The sequence below is a fragment of the Ylistrum balloti genome, unplaced genomic scaffold, assembly GCF_031769215.1.
Source record: "Ylistrum balloti isolate Yb309-2 unplaced genomic scaffold, AGI_CSIRO_Ybal_v1 Utg370104, whole genome shotgun sequence".
In the NCBI taxonomy this organism is placed as follows: Eukaryota; Metazoa; Mollusca; class Bivalvia; order Pectinida; family Pectinidae; genus Ylistrum; species Ylistrum balloti.
Genome location: NW_026782129.1, coordinates 1,427,826 through 1,447,093, shown reverse-complemented (window position 1 = coordinate 1,447,093; position 19,268 = coordinate 1,427,826). Strand labels below are relative to the sequence as shown.

The window sequence follows — 19,268 nt, the reverse complement described above, 5'->3', positions numbered from 1 at the left end:
ATTTTTACCACAATTCCCCCACAGAATCACAACCCTCGCCGAGATTTTAGAATTTCTTGCCCGCAAGTAAATCACTTATCTAGATTTCACAACGATTTCCAAAACAGCAGCTCAACCCTTTCCCAGAATTAAATTTAACTGCGATTTCTGATACAAAGATGCTTACTATAATTTCTTACACAACAGCAAAACCCTCCAAGATTTTTACCACTTTTTTTTCTTATTACAAATACTTCCCGGAGAGCAGCACAACCTCTTTTAGATTGTATGCGAGTACAAATTCCAGAACGAAAATTTTCTTGAAATAACTATTTTACAACGAAATTGTTAGTTCTCTGTATACGTTTATATACTTTCTATAAGTACTAAACTATAAAGTTTAATTACCTTTAAACGGCTAAGATACTTGTTCTATAAACGTGTGCTTTCAAAGTCTGGTTCATTTGAACATTCTGATGTCTAAAAGAAAACAGAAAGAAATATCATATATGTTATGGTGTCATCAAGTACCGACCAAATCTAAGGTAGCGGTCACAGAAGATTGTGGTATTTTGTTCAAGTAACTAATCATTTCTCATATGTTCATATTGTAACAAATCTAACCAAACACCTTTACATGGATCTGATTCAATGTTAAGTATCTTTTCATTATCCTTTTCTCCTCCCTTTGTCATTTTCAACAGCGATAAAAGTTACAAATATGAACATCGATTTCTAGAATTGTTTCTGAACAATTAATACAAAATAGCTTTTGAACACATCAAAGCTTTCAAAAATATAATTGAAGTTCATTGTTCTGATATTACACCAAGCATTTTAAGCTGGTTTTGTAAAACTTTTTCTTAGAATTTTCAAAACATCTGATCTTTTGAACTTTCATAATTTGAAAGCATCATAACAATTATTAAAATAATATTGCACTTTATATTGGTATGAAACCTCAGATTAAGCCCAGACAATAAAATTCTCTATCTAATAGTAAATCTGTCGGAGTAAAACAATTCAATGTAAAAAGGAAGAGATAAACGTAAGCATGTTATGATCAAACTAACTTTTTCTCATATCAGATTTGGGTTCCTCTTTTACCTTTGCCAGGTGTTGTTTTCGTGTTGACTTACCTCCATGGAAAGTGATTTGTTTTTGCTTATTTCTTCCATCATTAAAATTTGTTGTTCTGAAATTGCACTTAGCATTTTTAAGCTGTTTTTATAAACCTCTTCCATGTTACCCTACAAAATAAATTCAAAATTAGACGGCATTCTGATTCGAAATAAAAAATACATCAGTTATTTGGGAAAATGTAAAACATCATTACCTAACAGACGTTAGAAAAAAAAATGTAAAACATCATTATCTAACTGAATACTTTTTACCCAATATATCAAATGCCGACGACATAGCAATTTTCTGCAAAACCACGAAATTGATCCCAATGAAATAAACTATTTTACAGTACGTGTATTTCTTAGTTAAAAACTAAACGTTTTATCATGAAATTACATGTACAAATTTAAACACGAATTTAATAGACAAAGATTTTTACGGTTCACAGCAACTTGTGGTGAACGTAAAAGATGTATTACAGGGGGACAGGCACTTTCAGTACAGATGTTTATGTTCTGGAAGAAAAGCCACAGTAAGCGATGGTGTACATATACAACTAAGAATATCGACAACACATTATCTCACTATCTTCAGATCTTCCTTGTACTGATAAGTTGACCCGAGCTTTTTTTTCCAATTTTGCCTATCTCCGGGCAGGTCTCGGTGAAAGCTAATGTAATTTATTTTACAGTAGTTGCTATATCGTTGATTGAGAATTAAACGTGTGTAAAGAACAGACTGGATGTCACTATCTAAATACATGTATTAGTAACACTATATTTTTACGAGTTTGAGTTTTCATTTGAGTGCACTTATCTGTTCCACATGTATAGTGATTAGTAAAGATAGATATGAGCTTTCCACCTATATAACATATTTTTGAAGCAACACCGAATGTAAATCTCGATATAAAATAAATAGGTCTTATCCGCTTTAAAACGGCCCATCAGAACGCGTTAACTACTGACTCCGATGTCAGTTCTGAGTCATTTCTACCTCTTTAAAACATTTTAACTAGTCATACCACGAAGTACATTCTGGTTTTCTGTTGGGGATATTTCAAGATTCTATATATAAAGCAAATATTATGAGAAATTCATAACATATCAGGATTTCTTTTTGTATATTCAGAAGTATAAAGAAAACATATTCTTTAAGGATAAACTCACCAGTTTGTGTTCCATATCGTGAAGATGATGACGTAATTTGTAACAACAGCACTTGCTAGAGTTGTCAGGAAGGGCAGAACCAACAGATGTACGACGATTAAATATCCGAGGAGAATTACAAGGTGTGTGTTCTTCTTCTATACTGTAATAATTCATATTTATTCAATCATTATGATATATGTATAACACTATATTTTCATATAATCTCTGACATGTGCAATAAAAACAAAATTAAAATCGCTTTCATCACATAATTGAGAAAAATATATTTTGAATGGTTTTTAGGTAACAATAAGTTGGACAAAATCAAACGGAGGTTGTTATTTTGATGTTCCATTTTCAATTCATGACATCACGTCATTGTTCATATTATGACATCACATTTAATTGCTTACTGGCGCAACCAATGAAAGACTCTAATGTACATTACACTAGAGACAAACACAGAAATATTACTGGTTAACAGACGGATGATGTATTAATACACAATACATACACTTTTGATACTGATTAATTTAAACTGACCAATATAGTTAAGACGATTTTGGATACAAACATATCATGTATACTTACTCCGTTATATTATCAGGTAAAGTGAAGGATTCCGGCCATTTTGATGTACCTTGGAGGACCCGGATGTAATTTCGATATGGTGGTTGATACAGTCCACTGTGGACGAGATATCCGGTATTAATAAAGATAGATAACACCTGTATATTTATTTGCAGAGGAAATAAAATCAAAGCAGTTTTATAATTCAGGGATCATAAGCATGTTGTTTTTTAATATTACTTTTCCATATAAATCAGATAAAAAAATGTTTTTTTAAGAAACATTGTAATCAGTATCATAGCAACCGATGCTGTAAGTAGACTTGATTTCATATACGAATATTCATATATTATTTTCAATTCACATGAAGTAGGAATATCAACCGACAAAATGTACCGACTGACCTTCCCAATAATCTGATCTCAACCATCACATAGTTCTTCAGATTAAAGAGCTTTGTGAAGAGTGAAAGTATCTCATTTAAGTCGGTCATTACGTTTTGTTGGTCTTACTTTATAAGATATATTAATGAATTTCAGGTTTTGCTGAAATCTAATTACTCTCTTGATTTGCCTACGTCACAGAATGTCTATATGTCACAAGAACATCGATATATGAACGGATTTATATATAAATATATACATTATGTTACAGAAGAATTCTGATTATTTTACCGAATGCTATATGGTTGTTAGTACTCTATCAAGAACATCTAGGGAAAACATACATTATATACTGAATATGTAAATAATGGCATTTGTAAATGTAAACAGAAATTATGTAAACATTTGACACATCGCTTCTGGTATCATGTCAATCCGACATTAAAAAAAATTATTTTAAAGATATGGTACGTCAACCGTGTTATCGGTGATTGATATATATAAAGTTGATGGCTTTCTGGCACTAACAAATATGAGTCTTAGAAACGAAATTCTCTATCAATTGTCCTCTATATCGTATGAGCTTACCATTACGGTATTTCAAGAATGATCACTGATTTTATGTAGAAAAAAATATGAAATCAATGATCAATTTTCATTCTTTTTTTTTTCATTTGTAAGATATTACACATACGTGTTAATAGGAGATTATCTACATATTTATATTGAAAAGTATTTCAATATCTCGATCATATCTTTTTCAAATTTCGATTTACGATAATCATATATATATATATGGAAAATGTTAAGCAAAAGATATTTATGGCTAAACTACTATAAATGCAAGGAAGCATAACTACTGCAACAAGTCCCTTAATATACCTGGACGATGTATCACTGTTAGGGTTAGTAACTGTGTCAGCACAACTCTCGTGACTGTTAGTTGACATGGAAACGGGTGGCTGTGGTGCAGAATCCCCTTGCATAAGTAGATTTGAAGTGTTAGTTGTATTTGAAACGGGTGTACTTAATTCAGCGCTAATCACATTCGTCAAAGACGTGCTGTCTCCTGTCTCGTTTTTCTGTGAACTATTTCTTGAACACATCCCGCATTCCTCTTTTTCAACAGATGTATTACTTTCAAATGATTTGTGTTTCTGACATGAATCGCTTGGATGTTTACTTGAAGATCTTGTAAGTCGTTCAAGAGAATCAAAACGCGGGGACGTGTTACAACAATCATTTTTCACCTGAAGACTTTTTAAGCCAAGTGTAGATCCGTCAAGACTGTCCTCAATAGCTTCACAAACTAAAGTTCCATTCGGATTACCTCTGACGTTAGAAGAGAGATTTGTCTCTGTTTCGTACCCGGGATACATCGGACTTTTGTTGAGTGTATCCACAGGATGTACCAAGCTTGTCTGATGATTCCTGTGCTGTGTTTTATCATTCCTTTGACTCCGTCTACCTACTAATCGTTTTACGCTATTAACAAGCTTCGATTTCCCATTCATTCTTTTTTCGTTTTTTTCTTCGTCAAAATTTGATATTCGAATTCCTGGCAACCCTCCTTGCTTGTTTGGTGAGGCTTTCTGTGAAGCTGTTATAATTGCTCGAAGTCCTTTACAAGGTGAGTTTGGCGACCAAAGATGCCCCGTCGATAAATTACCGTCGCTAACAGTAGATGATTGTTTTGTCTGTTTGCGATGTTTTTCTATTTCCTTTAATCGTCTTTGTCCATAGCATCTGATTATTTGCTGTAAGGCAAGGGTAAATATAAGTGTTTCTATGGATAAAGCATTAGGATCACTAAAGAAGGATGATGTAAAAAAAGGGGGGGATATCCGTGATATGTGGCTAATATGCACTTATGTTACTCTTTCGCACACACTTTTACATATTCTTTCCGTAACCGATATTTTTTTCTTATGTGTTCGGAATTATAAAAAAAAATTGATATACTTTTTGAAAATATTTGACACGTAAGTAAATGCTTTGTGATATTTTTTTTCAAATATTGATTTGTAATATTTCAAAAACTGTGTAACAGTTAAAAATTCACATATGATCCATGAAACAATATCACTTATAAATGACTTGTATTGACAGAATGAATTCTAATCATTTTTAGCATTTTTTCGCTGAAAGTGATATTCTTTTTCATAATTTAATCGTAAGTAATATCAATGCATATTATACAACTGTGCAATGGACCCTTCCCTACATTTGATTATAATTAGTAGTCTGTCTAAACGGAAGAGGTGGGGTGGCTTCTACAAGTTCTTTACGGATTAAAGCAAACGGGAGCCATAGCAGATAACTGCTTCGACAATGTCGCATTTGTGTTTAGTATTTTCCTGAATAAAAATGATGACGATTTCTCATTTAACAATTAAGATAAATTTCAAAATATTCAAATTAAAAACAACTACGAAATGTTGAAAAAAAAATGGAGATTTAATACTGTATTTTCATCAACAACTAAAATGAAAAAAAAACCGTTCACAGAAACACAAATGCCTTCTGCTATGGCGTCAGTGTCACTTTCTGTTACAGCAAAACACAACATCCGGTGACCTATAGCTTGAACACACACACTACCTCTATGCCTACTATGGTGTTTCACAGAAAACTCGTGACCTACCGGTACCTGAAAGTGTGCTTGATTTTTCTATCGCCAATGTCCGTTTTAATATTTCCATTGTCTGGATTGTCTTTGGCAGAAAATTGCAATCTTTTTCTTCCATATTCCACTAAAATGGTCTGCAGAATGACATTCTTTTATCCACATGAAAATTCTGAATAACTTCTTGTTATTCTTAATTCTGACATTTGACGCTTTGTTTTTCATTAATACCAATCAATGATCTTGTTTTAATTTGTCGTAATATTTTTATAAATAATTCTGAAAATTCGGTAAAATATGACTAGAAATTTGAGAAAATAGCTGTTGATAATTAGTTACTCTGAAAATATTGACCATCCAACTTTCAGTTTGTGAAATTTGTAGTTTAACCAGGATATATCCTACATGTTTTGAACGCGAGGTACGTACTAATACCCACCTCAGCCTCGGGGTGATCCTTGAGTGCCTCCAATACGTCTTCCCGCGAGAGTCCGAAGAGTTCCGAATAGCCGACTGATTTTACATCGGCGGTTCGCCTGTAAATTTATAGATAAATGCTACTGTTATTTTGCATCATAAAATATTTGAATAAATATACAGATAGATAGATATTTATTTTTGTATTTATTAAACGTTTTCTATATATATTATTGCCATTAATGAAGAAACGTAATATACATGGTAATCAGAAATACAGAAGAAAACAACTATCAGTCTTCATCTGTTTGTATTTCATGTTTTTAATAAGGTTTAATTGAGTAAATTCCACAGAAAAACCCTCCATCATTGCCATAACTACCAATTATATTTTCACGTGGCGTTGACTGGTTTTGTTTTATTAACTTCATAGAACATAGCTCAGACCTGGAATTGTTACAGTCATACGATCTTCCTGAAATTTAATTATATACTTCAAACCAGAACACTAATAATTGGAAAGACACGTTGTAGTAAATGTATGAATAGTGATGTACCTTCACAAAATTAGATGTACAAATTTCTATTTTCCCGAATCTTATATACATAATTCTTTTTTGTTTTTTAACCTTCATATACACATTTCTGTTGTTTTCGAATCTTAAATTAGATTGATATTTCTAGTTTCCAAATTTTACATATACATCTTTCTGTTGTTGCCTAATCACCCTTTTTCGAAACATTCGTTTACAATGTCTTGCCTCCAAAATGTTTTTTTTCTTCCTATTCATAACCGCAAATTAATTTACGTTTGTCAACAGGTTTAAACACATTCGTTCTGAGAGCTTGAATTTCTAATCCAAACAGAGAAAAACTCTACTATATATGAAGTAAGATTATGTGTTGAACCACAATTTAGACCTAAGATATTAATCAGTTCTTTTGTTGTTTCTCTCTCTCTCTCTCTCTCTCTCTCTCTCTCTCTCTCTCTCTCTCTCTCTCTCTCTCTCTCTCTCTCTCTCTCTCTCTCTCTCTCTCTCTCTCTCTCTCTCTCTCTCTCTCTCTCTCTCTCTCTCTCTCTTTCTACTTATAAGATTTTTTCCATTTTATGTATTTAAATATTACCTATTGATACCGGCGTCCAGGTTAAGAATTCCAATCTCTCCGAAAAAATCTCCAGTTCCCATTTGTGTCAACACTGTCCCTGTCTCACTGCAATTAATACAGTATGTCAGATATGCTACCAGACAAGGTTTATTTGTATATAAGTCATGATATCTTTGTGCACAATCTTCTACAGTTCAAATTTTCATTTTCTATATTCACACATACTTTACTTGATTTTTCCTCGAGTTATCTTTCTTCTGTCTCTCACAACTGTAAACTCGAGAAGCAAATAAGACAGGATAAAGAAAATTGTGGTTGCCTTCCTAGAGATTGATATGACTGCTAAACGTTTAAAAATATCCATTAGTGATACCTAATGATCTCGACGAGTCCATCAGCTATGATAAACATTTCCCGGGCCACTTCTCCACGACGACATATTAAATCTCCCGGGGTGAAGATGTAGGCCCGCATCTTCAGCACCAAGTCATGTAGAAACTCGGGCTGACACTCTTGAAATATGGTTACCTGGTCGAATGGGAAGTGTTTCCAGATTTTAAAAATATATAAGTAATAAAAAATACTGTTTCTATAAACATTTTCGCAGGTAATACTATATTAATTGATTTAAGTATAGAGATATACTACCAAACGAACCTACCAATATTGAAACTCATTTCGAACACCCTTTACCTTTGTTTGCCCCTCCCTACATTGTTTAGTACAATTAACTTATTCAAACATGGACTATCATTTTCTATAATCCTAGCAAACATGGATGCTGCAGACAGAATCACTATTTTCTGTTGTAAGTGAACAGACAACAAACTATGAAATAGTGAATGCGTTTCTACACAAATTAATGAGTTTTCTAGTTTCTTTATATCTCAAACAGTGTGAATGTGCTTTGACACCTTTGATAAGGTTTTTCGTATTAATGGATTTATATTTTTTATGTCCTGTCTTTTTTGAGGGGGAAAACAGACAAATACATAACGAGAGCCAGAGAAAGGAAGGGACAAAGACACAGAGATCCTCTCACACAATGATAGAGACAGGGAGAGAGATGCAAACACAGACATACAGAAATACATAGAGAAGGAGAGAGGCGCGCGCACATACACACAGAGAAAGTGAGAAAGAGACACACGCATCGACATACACAGAGAGGGAGAGACACACACACACATCGACCTACACAGACAGGGAGAGAGGCGCGCACACAGTCACAGAGAGAGAGAGAGAGAGAGAGAGAGAGAGAGAGAGAGAGAGAGAGAGAGAGAGAGAGAGAGAGAGAGAGAGAGAGAGAGAGAGAGAGAGAGAGAGAGAGCGGGGGGATTGAAAGTGAAACGCATAACAGGGAGCGAGAGGCACGCACCAACACAAATAGACACAGGAAGAAGCAGATGCACACAGACACGCGGAGAGAAAGAGGCATGCACACACAGAGACACACAACGAGAACTGTTTTCGAATCATAATGATTTTTACATATAAATTATGCTAATGTATATATGTATGATAAGAAACTTACCTTTTTCAGTGTCTCAAGATTAACATGAATAGCCAGTTCAGTTTTAAACTTGTCAGGTAGCATACCCAATGAATTGATGTCGGATCCCTTCATCCGGCCGCTGTATCAAGATAATATGGATGTCTAATCAAGCGAAAGGTCAAAAAAGATTAATGACAACAAAACATCTGCCAGCACTGTCGTTTAACATTTCCTGACCAAGCTCTATCTTCAATACATTTCATGACTCATTACAGTAGATTTTAGCTTTGCTAGATGATCTTAGATTTGATTTGAAAATTATGAAATCCTGATGACTGTCACAGACCAATTCTCTTCATTCGATAGGTCATGAAGAAATCATCTATTTGTTTTCATTATACATATGAATGAACAATGAAATCTTTCAACTATTGTATATGGAAAAAAATTTAATATCATTGCACCATCTTGTAACTAGTTAATACTGTATAAAATTCTTTAATTCATCGCATAAATTCTTATCGCGAATCTGTTACCAAAAATTACAACTTTCATACATAAGTGCGTCATCATGTAGTACGTCATTCTAATGAGGAATTTACACGGTACACAGACTTACCGTTTCCATACATAGTCATACCATCTCTGTACTCTCTTCTGTAACTGTGGGGGGACGTTGTGCATCCTCATATATAACTTAGCACCATCCTATATAAAACATGGTTGTCCGTATGTTAAAGTAAAATGATATGACGTTATTCACCATTTTTATTACAATATTATGAGTTTACATTTTATCAAATACAATCTTCAAGTCCGAAAGTATCAAATAGTTGCCTGTAAACAAATCATGTATGACACTTTATGTTTCAATAATCACATTAGATTAATATCAAAGAATATTAGTTCAATTTCAATATTGAAATAACTGGTGTAAAATGTAAATTAATAGAAAAAAAATATACAAGGACATAATAAATTGTACCGCGATACCTCCAAAAGGGAGATAACTTGAGTTGGACTCCCTTTTTGAAAAGGTACCCCGCATATATGAACATTAGTACCATCCTAAATGAGAAAAGGAGTCGATCTGCATTTCACTGTATAAAAGTGTTCTACATTAGCACCATCCTAAATAAGACAAGGAGGCGATCTACATTTCACTGTATAAAAGTGTTCTACATTAGCACCATCCTAAATAAGACAAGGAGGCGATCTACATTTCACTGTATAAAAGTGTTCTACATTAGCACCATCCTAAATAAGACAAGGAGGCGATCTACATTTCACTGTATAAAAGTGTCCTACATCAGCACCAGCATAAATAAGACACGGACGCGATCTACATTTCACTGTTAACATATACACCTTGCAACAAACTAGAGACCATCAGTTTCAGTAGGAAAATTTTAAGCAAAATCGATTTTTTTCCTTTTGTTAAAATATACATTGTCATACTCCTTGCAGTGTCTTCCGTGTTTGGTGCTGTATGTCATCTGGCGATATACCCAGCTAGACTATATCCATGATTAAATTTGAGTTCCTCGTATTTTATCAAACAACGAGTTTGTGCTGCGACCTAAAGCAACGTTTGCGCTTGTAGCACTGGTAAACCATAAACTTGATCATACTGTACTTTAAAATGGCACATCGAAAATTGACAAATACCAAAAGATGGCAAGCGTCTGGAAAGGTTCAGGTGATATGGCATAAAGGCAAGTAGCTGCACGTTTTTATGATAGTCATCCTGTTATTTGTCGGAGACTGCAGCGTCTTAACCAAACCGGGCATGTTGACGAACGTCCTAGGTATGCCAGAGTTCAAAAGTATGTAGGCAGGCCTCATTCACCACTCCACTACCAACAGGCTGAAAGGACAGGTGAACCTCAATGTTCATGTTAGCCGGCGTAACGTCAACAGACTTTTGAACAATAGGCAACTTCGTTCTCACCGACCAGTAAATCGTCCTCTGTTCACATGGAGTATTTGGTCTTCGCAAAAAGTCCACTGGTCTGATGAAAGCCTCTTCTTACTAAGACAGACGGCAGGTTCGTGTTTAGAGATATCGAAATATGGCCAACCATTAGAATCACATTGTTGGGATAACAGCATTTAGTGGTGTCGTTGTAGCCCTTTGAAGATACTTTTCTGTAAACTGTACGCTTTGTTTATCTTTGATGGAATTTTCATTGCGCAAAGTACCCTGATCAGATCCTTCGCTCTTTAACTGTTCCGCATTTAAATACCAATCCTAATGGCTGACAATGTCAAACCACACAGAGAGTCCGACTAGACAAGACAAGAAGTGGTAGATACACTCCCTTGGCCTGAAATGTCACCAGACACGAACCCAATGGAACATGTGTTGGACTTTCTCGGTCAATAAAAGAGACCAAAATGCCAAATAATTGGAGAATAACGGACTGTATGGATTCAGGAGTTGCGTGGTGGCTATACTTGGTATTGACATTTTCATACCGAATAGAGCTATTTGATTAGTTACTATTCTGGATAAAGTAACACGTTTAAGTGATTTGATGACGTATCTTTCTAGACGTTAGGCTTTATTTTTGAGTATGTCTTTTTAAAAATTACATCATACTTTAAGTTCTGTACATTTTCTTTCCTATCGACTTTGCAAAGTTTCGTTAAATGCCTAAAGAACATTACTACATATCATGATAATTTGTCATTGAATATTTTTTAAATATAACTAACAAAATTCAGCATAATCTAAAATATGGATGGTCTCAAACTCATGGCAAAGTATATATTTTTGGTTATTTTTTTCAGTATAACTTACTAAAAGTCTCTCGAACTCCTGTCGACTGGCATTCCGGTTTGTTATTACGTTTCCAACCTGTCCTGTAGAAACAACAAAACATTTCTGATATTTTTTCATAAATATGTAAGTAGTAAATATGGAACTTTCATCGTACAGATTAACGATGACAGAGAAAACAACGACATTTTATCTACCAAACTAATTGATGCAAATCTTAAAGAACATTGGTACAGTTTAAAGTGATATTTTCACTATGAAGAACTTGTTTCACTTTTGTATTTTGATGTATTCGTTACCTCAGTTCTTTATTGTATAAATATATCATTGTGTTTAATTGACACTCACCTGTCCCACACAGAAAGCTACCTTTACTTATTTCACAAAATCATCGTTCTGTTATTTCCATCTACCATTACATGTCACTCAGAACTCATATCATATTCTAAAACTCTTTTCTCAATCCATTCTCACACTCCCAGTCTGTTCTATAAAAACTCACTTGTTTCATATAATAATCTCCCGTTATTCAAGCAAAACATTACATGATCATCCCCCGTATAGCCAACTTGCTCGTCACACAAAACTCCCACCTTCTTGTCCCGTACAATTACTTTACTTATGTCCTATTTCACTTTTTCGTAAAACGTCCATTCACTTGTTTACCCGAGTCATATTTATTTTTTTATCTTGCAAATGGCTATGCCGTCGTCAGAATACACATGCCACATATATGCTGTATTCGGCATTGACGGAAAACAGCCGTGTATTTTAGCACGTGCGGTAATTCGACAGAATTACTTTCTAAATTTGCTTGAATATTACGTTTAGAAATATGAACAGTTGTTGAAATAAGCGATTTTACATGCTGCAATAAGGATGTTGATGTATGAAAATCTATAAAACACTGTTATATCTGATGGAGTTTGGAACTGTATATCCATACGGAGCAATTACTTTGGCGTCAGTCATTTGGTAATTTTCAGTCAACATCAGATAAACACAGATTGAACAACAAAACTGTTTAAGTTTCATAGTATGATTTTCAATCAATGTTGCAGGGATTAAATCGAATACATGGTCAGCGTCTTAAAATATAAACTGTGTTTTGGCTCTATATCTCTCTATATCTTGTAGATCTGATAACAACCATGCTTTATTCATATAATAGTACCGCATTACGGACTTTCGTTTCCTCATGTGTAAATTCTCCGCAATTCGATGTTGTAATCAGAATATGAACATCCAGCCATGTTATATTTTTGCCACTCAATGAAGAACAGAAACCAAATCACATGAGCACTTTTAAAATGTAATGATTTTGGAAACGGCGAACTTTTAGTATTCTATAAAGGGTACCCAAGTTTTTCATAAACTCTGATGATTGTTGAAGGATAAATGACATAAAAACTTCTGTATTCCTGATGCCTTCAATTCAAATATTCTCTATGTTATGTTACATATAGTTCACAAGAAGAAAAGTACAACATAAACATTATGCCTAGGAAACACTATCTCTTACACTACAAAAGCACTATGCTTTATGTTCATTGATGTAAACTAATAAGCATGTCTATTCAGCTAGTCTAAATATTTATCAACATTGAGACGTCCGACACCTCCTTATTCCACACAACCCTGAATGTATATCTATATATAAGTACAAATATATAAGCACTGATACCGGATAAGTCAAATATATGTTTGATAGACGCCACTGATTATTCATTAGTCATTCAACGACAAGTTCCATGGGAACAATACTGTTTATAGTCATCAGTTCGACCATTCAGATATACTCGGATACTTATGTTACCGTTGGTATTAAATTCAGTGACGCACCTTCAGAAGTTCGAAAGGGAGTTCTGATACGTACAACACGAAGATTGCATGTTAAATTTCTATTTCGATTTGGTTTGATCGACTTCTTGGCAGTTAAATAACACATAGCGACGCTGAGTAGACGGTTTCAATTGTTTAAGTTATTAAACACGTCATAGAATTCATGTTACTCGATGCGCCATTACAGTAATTTTGTATTTTAAGCTCTGTCTAAAGTGTTGGTTTCAGTGGTAAATTCTTGTACTACAATTAACAATATACTATATCCGTTTTAGCTTTATTAGGTGGAAGAGTATACGACCGTCTTATTTATTCCTTGTATGATCAGGAATGTTTTCTTCTCAAGTAAATGTGGACATTGTTACAAGCAAGTACGACAGCGAATTACATTGTGAAAAGTTACACATGAGAATTATTAAGCCCCTCTCTTGGCAGCTTTTTGTTTCAAAGGATGTACATCGGATAACACCATTAAAGATATAACAGACTAACAACTGCCCTGCCTTATACCTTCATCTATACTTTTACGCAGACATCAGGGACCGATTCTAATTTTCTAATTCAGCTGTATAAGTATTGATTTCTATAATACCTTTGCAAAATTTCCATTTCTAAATTGTAACATTCCTACTTCCACAACCTATAGTGATTGCATGTCGACTCGATGCTTTAAGGTTTGTTGCCAATATCACGGTTTTCGTGGTAGACATATCTGATGGAAAATATTACTTTACAGGTTTCTAGAGAGTGATGTATTTTGACGAAGACAATAAGAAAGCTTTGTTAGTCATGGTCTAATCGGTAACATTTCACTTCTTCACACATGACGTTTAATGCCTTTGATAATTAAAATCTATTTCTCGTTTGAGAACTCTATCTTTCATGGATTGGCCTTGATAACATGGAGGGATTTCGGTGCTGCTTAATACGTTTGCTCTTCAATCAAATTTGTTGACAAGTCACTTCCTTGATTCTTACTTTATCGATTTTTCAATTCAGTCTAATCACTTATCAGTTTGAATTCATATAGCAAGTATTAGCAAATAGTTTTCCCTTTAAGATTCGGATTAATTTAGCACATCAACACTCGTAATTAAGTCATTTTAAAGAAACGTTTACATTCAGAAGAACTTTTAAATAATATTGCTAGCGACGTTAAATCAATCGGTGAATACAAATAATGCATTAATGTTAAAGTAACGCTGATTTAAGTAAAGAACACAGGCGATAATGTTCCTGTTCAATACATCTTTGCCAGTTTACATTATTTCAGAAAGAACATAGAGACTACACAACGTGAAGTTGTGTCATTGCATTAATTCAGGTTATTTCTTTTCAAAGGTTACAGCAACACGAACTTCAGGAAAAAAAGCAAATTGCACAAAAAAATATGGAACTACTTATTGCGCGTTTTAATTTCCATGAATGTGTGAAGCGTCTTTTCGGTCAAAGTTCAACGTTACAACAAACGGAGAGAACGGAAGGAGATATACCACAAGTGGTATATATATTGACTATCCAACCGTTAGCATGTTTACTCAATGGTCTAAAAGGGGAATAATATTATTTACCAGTATATGTTTAGGTATAGATAATAATTATCTTTAATCGACACTTGATACTTCTTGGATGTTTCTGTTTGTGTTAAAGTGGTCCTCTCTTTTACACTGCTCAGCAGTATCAGTGTAGTATCCTATGTGTAAGGGGTTTACAACCGATATTATTTAAGTACTGTTGTCCTGATCACACATACTCACAAGTTTGCCTGTCATGTGTTAATGCTACCTACTTTCAACGAAATTATTTAAAAGTGATGAAAAGGTTTCAAGTGATCTAATCTTTATCAAATTCCTCTCAGTCGTGATATTTGAGAGGTCGTTTCATTGATGTATGTGTCACAACATAACATTTGATATCGACATTCATATCGAAGTTGTGAGTCATATTGGTCCGATTAGCCTAATGTTAATGTATGATGTTACTATACTCGAATGCTGTGGCTAAGAAATTGTAATTCCTGTCACCAACAACGATTCTTTCATTTCATCCTCTATTTGTGAAGTTTCACATTACACATGCAATCCTTTTTATTCTTCAAACAAATCAGCTGTTGGATGAATATCATATTTTTGCAGGGTGAAAAAAATTTTCATTCATAACAGATTTGTTTAATTTTTATAGGGAAGCTTTCACTGATATTTTTATTTCAGTAAGATTCAATATAAGACGTTATCAAGGAGTAACTGATTTACTTACGTTACCGAACCATTACACACGACACAAACACCTGTATACCTTATAGCAATTAAAAGAAAGCATTACAGTATGTGTACGTTAAAGAGTTAGGCTAACTTTTCCCGCTAAACATTGGTTAGTATGTTGAATATGTTTCGTTAGAAGTAAGATATTAAATAGTTTACTTACCAACAATCGTGGCAAAGATGAATACACCGATGAGGTAACTGACTATAACAAAGACATACCTGCAAGAAAAGTGTTGGTGTCATCAGTAGCATTCACTATAAGTTTATCCTGGTTACAAATGTTTGTCATATTCTATTTTACATAGACATTGAATAAACTGTTTTAAGTCATTAAAATGGCAGGGATCCCCCATAAAATATTAAAATATAACTAAATATTACTTCCAAATAGTATCATTTTAAAAAAAGAATATATACTGAAGCATAGATTCGTATTCAACCTGATACAAAAAGAGAAAAATGCTGAAAATTGTAAAGTAGCTACATAACTGAACGTAACTTATGACAGACGAGAAGACGAAGAGTTAGTGACAGGAAGTCACTCGAACGTAGGATCAACTCATTATTATCTCGAGTAACTTAACTAGTAATATCTATTATTGATTTTTGTAAAAGTATCATAGCTTGGTTACGTTACACTTTATTTGGTATCGCGTATGGGAGAATTAAGCAAATTTTTGTTCACATGTAGGCATGTTACATCAAAAAAGGTACGATACACTCATACCAACAATTTCCTGATCCAAACTACCGTTCTAACCACATAAAGAACATAAAACAAAATAAAACCAAAGGTAGGTGAGGTGTCAAAACAAAAATGCAACTGAACATGAAATAAAACCAGCCAACGAATGCAATTTTGGTGTTAAGTACAGAAATACGTAAACATATCATGCTGAAAACGTAGCTCGAATTGACAGAAACAAAAACCGTCGACGAATCCACAATGGATACTTACGCAGAATAGGAAAGTCGAGCACTGTAACACAAAAATCTGGCCTTGATACATGTGTGATGTATACCACGGGGTTGCATCGCCGTGTAGACATACCCTTGGTCTTTTTTGACACTACATTGCATTTACATTTAAAACTAAGATTTTTTATTGACTCAACTCATATCTATTCAAACCTATTTTGAATCTAAGAATTAATTCCATTTACTATCCTCCTTCTAGGATATGGTTTATGAATACTCTACATCTTACAAGAAGTTGTCGGATGTATGCTAAATGCTACCGTACTTAATCATGTAAAACATATGAATACTTATTGTTGTAATAGTGTAATACAAATAATTGCAAGCAACAAAAATTGATTATTGATAAAAATGGAAATCACAAAAATTGATTATTGATAAAAATGGAAATCACAAAAATTGAGGTTATGAGTGCATCGTATTCGAAAATTCTAAAATGTTTCTGGATTTTCATTACAGCTTTTTCTTGATCCAGAAATTTAAATAGTAATCTATTTACTACACTGAGGTAAAATAGCCAATGCATTCCATACAAAGAATACGTATATATGTTGTATTTAAGGTGACGGGTACCATTTTGACTCGAAATGTTACCACCTATATTACCACTATTACCAAATCATGTATTATTTTAGAATAGCAAATCAGACAGTATTTCTTTTTTTTTTTTTTTTTTTTTTTGTTAAAGACAAATTATTCGCATACCTTTTTATGTGGAAATGTGTTCGTTTGAATAATTCATAATTAAAAGAAACACAAAAGGATGGATCAAACTGAACTAAAAGACTTGATGAATTTCCATATCCAGATAGGTGGAAGTTATCTTCGTAATCATAACGATGCAGTGGTACCCGTTACCCAAATAGAAAATATCAGTGAATTTCTTAAAATAAAAAAGGATAGAGGTAGTCAATAAGCATATGTACTTACTCCCAATTAGTTTCTGGTGGTGGAAGGTCACCTATCGTAGTTAAGGTCAAGGTCGACCAAAATAGCGAAGCTAAATACTTCCGGGTCACTGATGAGAACTCTCCAATTGGTTTAGGGTACGACCAGTCCCCTTTAAAATCTTCTGCTTCTGATATAAGGTAATAAAAAGCAGCAAACCAATGGGACCCTAGGAAAAGTATATGTGTAAGATTGGCAACTCGAAAGAAATTTGGATAAGCTGTCCTTGACTCTAGCATGTATAAGAACCTAAATGTTCTATAGAGTTTGATAAACCTCGGAAATCGAACCATCGGATGTATTCCTATGATAAACTGTAGAAAATCCAAAGGAAATAAACAGGCAAGGTCCAAATAAAAATATTTCGTAGACACATAATTTTTAGCCAGTTTCACAGAATCAAATACCATCAGGCCTTGATCCAAATATCCCGTTCTAAACTGACATATGATATCTAAGATATATACAATATCACACAGGATGTCACATGTAATCCATACAAACAGGTGATCTTCATGTATCTCTCGGAACGCTTCGCGTGCAATGCATGTCCATAGGTTATACATCACGGCCACCGTGACTATACCAGTCCAATACAGCATCAGATTGCCGTCCATCCGAAACACTGTCCTATGTTTTTCCTTTGATTCCTGTTTACTAACATTTTCAGTATGGTTTTCTATGGGATTACATATAGATTCATCCCTATATGGCTGGCGTGTTGAGAATTTTTTGAGAAATGAATCCTCTCGTGTTACAGTAGACTTTTTCTTGGTCGCTACGGCATTTGTTACCTTGACTGCATTTCTGAGACTACGCCATCCCTTGCCAACTTCCTCTTCTTCTCCAGTTCCTAGGGTTGAAACTTGATCCGAACGACGGCCTAACCGTGATTTCATGTTAAGTCGAGCCTTTGACTTTCCTGAAGAATTGCTTGTAATTGAAGATGTACTTGTCTTTCTATTTTCCATTTTTGTTCGAACTTCCGGAGAAGGTGTTCCCACTGGAGTTGTTATTTTCGGTGATGACGGTGTCGCAATATCTACGTCGGGTGTTGTATCTGTTGGGTTGGCCTCCAAATTCATGATGGAAATTACTTTCGAGAATGTTACTTTTGAATTCAATGTTCCAATCATCTAGATCCAACACGTGTCAATTTATATTTGGAAATGGACAATTCAGTCTAAGATAACATTCCATTTTTTTTAATATCCCCCTGTTATATAAACCTTCCATCTTTTTTTCAACATCCGAATTCAGTGTAAATATGTTTCAAATTACAGATTATATACTGTCTGGCGTGGACGATATCTGTGCCGTTGTAAACCAATAATAAAACGCAATTTCAGTGTTTCTACATGTGCGTCCAGTTGCACTTTTCTGGTGGTTGTGGTTCTAGCATTAAACTTTAGATATTGTATACAAGCGTGATTTTCATAACTTTTCAAACGCCATTCCAATTTGTGAATAATTAAAAATGACTTCAATTAAGAACATATAACCGTAGTTAAATCGAAGTATCACTTTCCTTATTTTGTTTCAGCCATTGACTGGAGTATAAGAATGTTTTTTATATGTATCTGAGTCGTTCCATGGTTGAT

The 19,268-nt window shown here is 34.0% G+C and overlaps 1 protein-coding gene across 1 annotated transcript; it reads right to left on the bottom strand.

The window, feature by feature from the left end:
* Nucleotides 1–411: 411 nt before the first annotated feature.
* Nucleotides 412–18,803, bottom strand: LOC132550140 (cGMP-gated cation channel alpha-1-like). Its single transcript, XM_060214156.1, has 13 exons — nucleotides 17,650–18,803; nucleotides 15,902–15,960; nucleotides 11,657–11,718; nucleotides 9,473–9,561; nucleotides 8,893–8,992; nucleotides 7,732–7,886; nucleotides 7,377–7,463; nucleotides 6,274–6,370; nucleotides 4,091–4,965; nucleotides 2,847–2,942; nucleotides 2,274–2,415; nucleotides 1,119–1,229; nucleotides 412–459 (listed from the first exon to the last, which is right to left on the bottom strand). The coding sequence occupies exons 1-13, from the start codon at nucleotides 18,801–18,803 to the stop codon at nucleotides 412–414; spliced, it is 3,075 nt and encodes a 1,024-aa protein (XP_060070139.1).
* Nucleotides 18,804–19,268: the final 465 nt, after the last annotated feature.